The sequence below is a fragment of the Oryctolagus cuniculus genome, chromosome 21 (genome assembly GCF_964237555.1).
Source record: "Oryctolagus cuniculus chromosome 21, mOryCun1.1, whole genome shotgun sequence".
In the NCBI taxonomy this organism is placed as follows: domain Eukaryota; kingdom Metazoa; phylum Chordata; class Mammalia; order Lagomorpha; family Leporidae; genus Oryctolagus; species Oryctolagus cuniculus.
Window position 1 is genome coordinate 583,038 of NC_091452.1, and position 6,000 is coordinate 589,037.

Consider the following 6,000-nt stretch of genomic DNA (forward strand, 5'->3'; position numbering starts at 1 on the left):
CTCACTAGGCTAATCCTCCACCTAGCGGCGCCGGCACACCGGGTTCTAGTCCCGGTCGGGGCGCCGGATTCTGTCCCGGTTGCCCCTCTTCCAGGCCAGCTCTCTGCTGTGGCCCGGGAGTACAGTGGAGGATGGCCCAAGTGCTTGGGCCCTGCACCCCATGGGAGACCAGGAGAAGCACCTGGCTCCTGCCTTCGGATCAGCGCGGTTCGCCAGCCGCAGCGCGCCAGCTGTGGCAGCCATTGGAGGGTGAACCAACGGCAAAGGAAGACCTTTCTCTCTGTCTCTCTCACTGTCCACTCTGCCTATCCAAAAAAAAAAAAAAAAAAAATCTTCAAGGGTGGAGCATAGTCATGTATTTTTAAAGAATTTCACCACAATTCCCTTGTTAATCAAAGGTGAAGAAGGCTTTCAGAGATTTTTCTCATTCACTCTCATGGTTTAAATTTTTGGTTCTTGGGCCGGCGCCGCGGCTCACTAGGCTAATCCTCCGCCTAGCGGCGCCGGCACACCGGGTTCTAGTCCCGGTCGGGGCGCCGGATTCTGTCCCGGTTGCCCCTCTTCCAGGCCAGCCCTCTGCTGTGGCCAGGGAGTGCAGTGGAGGATGGCCCAGGTGCTTGGGCCCTGCACCCCATGGGAGACCAGGAAAAGCACCTGGCTCCTGGCTCCTGCCATCGGATCAGCGCGCTGCGCCAGCCGCGGCGGCCATTGGAGGGTGAACCAACGGCAAAGGAAGACCTTTCTCTCTGTCTCTCTCTCTCACTGTCCACTCTGCCTGTCAAAAAAAAAAAAATAATAAAAAATAAAAATAAAAATAAATTTTTGGTTCTTAATATAAGAGTCTCACTGGGGTCAGCGCTGTGGCGTAGAGGGTAAAGCCGCCACCTGTAGTGCCAGCATCCCATGTGGGTGCTGGTTCAAGTAACAGCTGCTCCACTTCTGATCCAGCTCTCTGCTGTGGCCTGGGAAAGCAGTAGAAGATGGCCCAAGTCTTTGGGCCCTGCACTCACATGGGAGATCCGGAAGAAGATCCTGGCTCCTGGCTTCAGATCGGCACAGCTCCGGCCTCTGCAGCCAACTGGGGAGTGAACAAATATATGGAAGACCTCTCTCTCTCTCTGCTTCTCCTCTCTCTCTCTGCTTCTCCTCTCTCTGTGTAACTCTGACTTTCAAATAAATAAATATTTTAAAAAGTCTCATATCTGCATCTCTAACCTCATTTTTTAAATTTATTTGACAGATAGAGTTAGTGAGAGAAAGAGACAGAGACAAAGGTCTTCTTTCCATTGGTTCACCCCCCCAAATGACTGCTACAGCCGGAGCTATGCTGATCCGAAGCCAGGAGCCAGGTGCTTCCTCCTGGTCTCCCACGCAGGTGCAGGGGCCCAAGCACTTGGGCCATCCTCCACTGCCTTCCCGGGCCACAGCAGAGAGCTGGACTGGAAGAGGAGCAACCAGCACTAGAACTCAGCCGTCGCCCATATGGGATCCAGAGCCGCAGGTGGAGGATTAACCGCGTGAGCCATGGCGCTGGCCCCTAACCTCATTTTTTTTTTTTTTTTAAATTTTTTGTGACAGGCAGAGTGGACAGTGAGAGAGAGAGACAGAGAGAAAGGTCTTCCTTTTGCCGTTGGTTCACCCTCCAATGGCCGCCGCGGCCGGCACGCTGCAGCCAGCGCACCGCACTGATCCAATGGCAGGAGCCAGGTACTTATCCTGGTCTCCCATGGGGTGCAGGGCCCAAGCACCTGGGCCATCCTCCACTGCACTCCCTGGCCACAGCAGAGAGCTGGCCTGGAAGAGGGGCAACCGGGACAGAATCCGGTGCCCCGACTGGGACTAGAACCCGGTGTGCCGGCGCCGCAAGGCGGAGGATTAGCCTAGTGAGCCGCGGCGCCGGCCCTCATTTTTTTTTTACAGAATATATCCAATAGCTTATTGCAAATCTTCACTTGCAAATACTATTGCCTACTCACACCTAGGCTATCAAACCAATTCATCTCCTTTTCTCCAAAAGTGACTCTCTTCTTGTCTTTTATATTTCTATTACTACTCTCCCTATCCAAATTATCCAAGCCAAAAACACCAACTGGAAATTCCTTTCCTCTCATTGTTGCACTGTTAATTTGAAGTCTCTTATGCAAGTGATTTACAGTCATATTTTATCTCACTAGGTCATAAATTCCTTGATAGCTGATACAGTTTTGTATGCCCTCTGGTGTCTGCAGCATGATTAAATATTTGGTAAATATTGTTAAGAGAATATATGAACAAATGAATAAAAAAATCAATTAGCCAAAGAATAATGAATTAACCTTTCCAATCAGATTAAATAAAAACAATACTACATACCTTTTTATTTAGACAAAAGAAAACCGTACCAATTTGAAGAAAAGGATGAGACCAAAGAGAAATGAAATCCAGAGACTGAACAGAGCTAACGATGGAAAGAAAGGAGACAACTGTCTGTGAGAAAGTGGGGAACATAAGAGCATTGGGTATGAAGTGTCCCTTATGCAGCTGTGGGTGAGAACTCAGTCTCTACAACACTGACATCCTTAAGGGAAGAATTTCCAACCAACATAGTAAAAACCATTGCTTTCTCACTAACTAGTTGGTTATTATTTTAAAATTTCCCCTACCAGCTTCTAACTCACTCACCTGAAAAAAGATTTCTTCTTATATCTCCTTTGCCCAGCCACGGCTCTTTCCCTTGCTCCAATAGGGAAACCAAATCTGGCTTAGAAATGGAAAGACCTGCTTACAGAAAATGAAATGAATTCAACATCAGTCATTAAATCCTAAATGAAGTTACAGCCCCACCTGGAAACTAATTTTCAGAAACCCATCCCTTACTTGGGAATATTCAGCACGTAATGTGGACTGACAACAGCCTTTCAAAACGCCAGCTCCTGCGGCCAGCACTGTACTGGGTTAGGCAGCTGCCTGCACCACCAGCACCTAAATGGGTACAGGTTTGAGTCCTGGCTGCTGCACTTCTGAACCAGCTCCATGCTAATGCACCTGGGAAAGCAGAAGATGGCCCAAGCCCTTGGGCCCCTGCACCCACATGGGAGACCTGGAAGAAGCTCCTGGCTCCTGGCTTCAGCCTGGCCCAGCCCCAGCCATTGCAGCTATTTGAGGAGTGAATCAGTGGATGGACGATCTCTCTCTCTTTCTTCCTCTCTCTCTGTAACTGCCTTTCACATAATTTTGAAAAATATTACCAAAAAAAAAAAAAAAAAAAAAAAAGAGGAATACTTACCCAGCGAAACCAGATGGCCATAGTTCTCCAACATCACACATCTGTACAGATCTCTTTGGGCAGGTTGAAGCCATTTCCACTCCTCCTGGGAGAAGTCTATGGCCACATCTCTGAATGTCACTGACCTCTGAAATGACAAACATATATCTATACAACCAGCACCCTTGCCCCCACAGGCCTTGATCAAGGAGGAAAGAGTCTCATTGTGGTGGGCAGACGAACTGTGTAAGTAAAAATTATATAACTAACGTCCTTTTTTGTTTTATTATATAACCAGAAAAAAAGAGAACTGATCTGGGACGATTTACAATTTTGCTGAAGATAAACAATTATCTATAAAGTGCATTGACTTATAGCTTTGGTTGTAAATTTTCTTAAAATGTTCTAACATTGCATGAGTAGTAAAGACTATTCCTTTGAGTTTAATAAGCAGTGTCTATTTTCCTTAACACCAGTCCAATGACTATGAACTGGCCAGCACGTCTTCATGATAACTGGCTAAAGCAGTAGCACCCTTCGAAAAGGAAATGTACTCCAGTTTATCACGGTTCTCTCTAATCATGAAGAAACAGCTATAAGACGTAGCAGCAACTTTAGCAATGACACAGAACTACTAGCAAGAGGGATACGCAATCAAGCGCATGGGCCTCCCAAGGAGGCCACGCACTGCGTCCCAGGTCAGAACCAAACGTCGTCTCCGCGGACTGCGGGGGCTCATCTACAAGGCTTTGCTCTGCAGCCTGGCCACTCGAGTGACCCCGCCAGGCAGGACTGTTCCCGACTTCGCCCGGCGAACCTTCTCCAGGAGAAGAGGGAGGCGGGAGACCTGGCCCAGGCTGGCCCCAGGCTGCGGCTCAGCGCTCTCCGGCCGCCCGCCGGCCCGTCGGGGGCCCGCGCTCACCCCAGCCCGAAAGGCCCCAGCGGCCCTCGCTCCCCACTGCCGTCCGCCCGCGCGCGGTCTGCCTCGCGTGGAGACCCCGAGCCCCCCCCCCCCACCTCCGCTACCGAACAGCCGCTGCACAACGGAACGCGGGCGGCGGCAGCTCGTGAAGGAAGGGAAGCGGCTTCCCGCCTCGCGCGGCCGCGGACGAGGCCTGGCGCGCAGAGCTGCGGGCCCGTCAGGCAGGTCGTGCCGGAGGGAAACCGCGCGTGAGGAAGAAACGAGGGCGTCAGCTTACCTGCGACATGGCTCCGAGGGCAAGAAGGCCGGGGCCCGAGCTGGCCGGCGGTGCCCCCGGCCTGGGTCCTGAACCCTCTGGAAAGGGAGGCGAGGGGGCCCGCGGGCCCGGGGGCCCGGCCCCGGGTCGCCCAGCGCCCCGCGCGAGCTCCGCGGACGGTGAGCCCGATCTGCTCGCTCCGCGAGGGCACAGGACGCCGGGCTGGCCTTTCCGCCGGGCGGGTGGCCAGCTCCCGGGCTCCGAATCGAGTCACCGCCACAGGCCACCCAGCGGGGCTCCCGCCCCTCCTACCGCCCCGGACCGACGCACGCCACACTGTGGACCACACCCGGAAGACCGCTCCAGTGTCTCAGGAATTGTGCCTTCCGAGCCTCATCCCGGAGCAGGCTTCGGGCCTCACGAAACTACACTTCCCAGAGAGGACCGCGGCTGTCTCTCTGCCACTACAACTCCCAGCCTGCCCCGCGGCCACGCCGCATAGCGCTAACGCCAGACCTCGGGCCACAGACGACTACACTTCCCAGATGCCACCGCGGCCTCCGCTGGGACCAATGTAACATTTCCCTACCACTACAACTCCCAGAGAGCCCCGCGGCCACGCCTACGTCGGCAGCCGACTACACTTCCCAGAGCCCACAGCGGCCGTCCGCGAGGAAGATGAGGGCGTTTGTCCTGTGATACCTGGCCGTGCCGCGGCGGTACCACCGCGCGGGGAGGCAGAGACGGCTGGAACAGGAAACCCACACTGCCCCGAGGGCGCCGCGACCTAGCGCGTGGGGCGATGGGGCGTTTCTCTCCTGTTACGGCGCCCGCCCGTGGGAGCAGTTCTCTTCAGACCCCGTCCGCACTGAGTACCTGGGTTTGAGTCCTGCTCTGGTTTCTGACTGCAGAATCCCTCGAGAGGCAGCAGTGATGGCTCAGTGATGGCAGCTGGCCTCCTACCACCGCTGTGGGCAACTCTGATGGCACTCCTGACCTAGCTCCAGCCCCAACCGGGACCAGTCATTGGAGACCAAGTGGGGTTGGCGCGCTCTCTGCCTCACGTATACATAATAAATGCATAAGCAAATAAAATATAAGACCCAAGTATATGCTGCATACAAGAAACTTTATGGACATGTAGACGGCAAGTGAAAGGATGGAATGAGATTTTCCATGCAAATGGACCATCAAAGTAGGCATAACCATACTTATATAAAATAGATGTTTTGTTTTGTTTTGTTTTGTTTTTGTTTTTGACAGGCAGAGTTAGAGACAGAGAAAAAGGTCTTCCTTTCCGTTGATTCACCCCCCAAATGGCCACAACGGCCGGCGCGCTGCACCGATCTGAAGCCGGGAGCCAGGTGCTTCTCCTGGTCTCCCATGGGGTGCAGGGCCCAAGCACTTGGGCCATCCTCCACTGCACTCCCGGGCCACAGCAGAGAGCTGGACTGGAAGAGGAGCAACCGGGACAGAATCTGGTGCCCTGACTGGGACTAGAACCCGGTGTGCTGGCACCGCAAGGCGGAGGATTAGCCAAGTGAGCTGCAGCACTGGCCTTTTTTCTTATTTTTTTTT

The 6,000-nt window shown here is 53.4% G+C and overlaps 1 protein-coding gene across 6 annotated transcripts in view; it reads right to left on the reverse strand.

The window, feature by feature from the left end:
- The window catches only part of LOC103345523 (zinc finger protein 10), a 67,833-nt gene extending 62,219 nt beyond the window's left edge, over nt 1-5,614 (reverse strand). Inside the window, exons 1-3 of one of the 6 annotated variants that reach the window (XR_011385101.1) lie at nt 4,444-5,614; nt 3,266-3,392; nt 2,662-2,760 (exon numbers count right to left, since the gene is read on the reverse strand). Coding sequence is in view for 4 of the 6 variants with exons in the window: in XM_070065692.1 (XP_069921793.1) it covers nt 2,662-2,760; nt 3,266-3,392; nt 4,444-4,452 (235 nt within the window). In the remaining 2 variants the exon portion in view is untranslated. Of the gene's footprint in view, nt 1-2,661; nt 2,761-3,265; nt 3,393-4,061; nt 4,322-4,443 lie in introns of those variants that run through there. The other 5 variants (XM_070065693.1, XM_070065692.1, XM_070065695.1 and 2 more) reach the window with 5 other exon arrangements.
- Between the last annotated feature and the right edge of the window lie 386 nt (nt 5,615-6,000).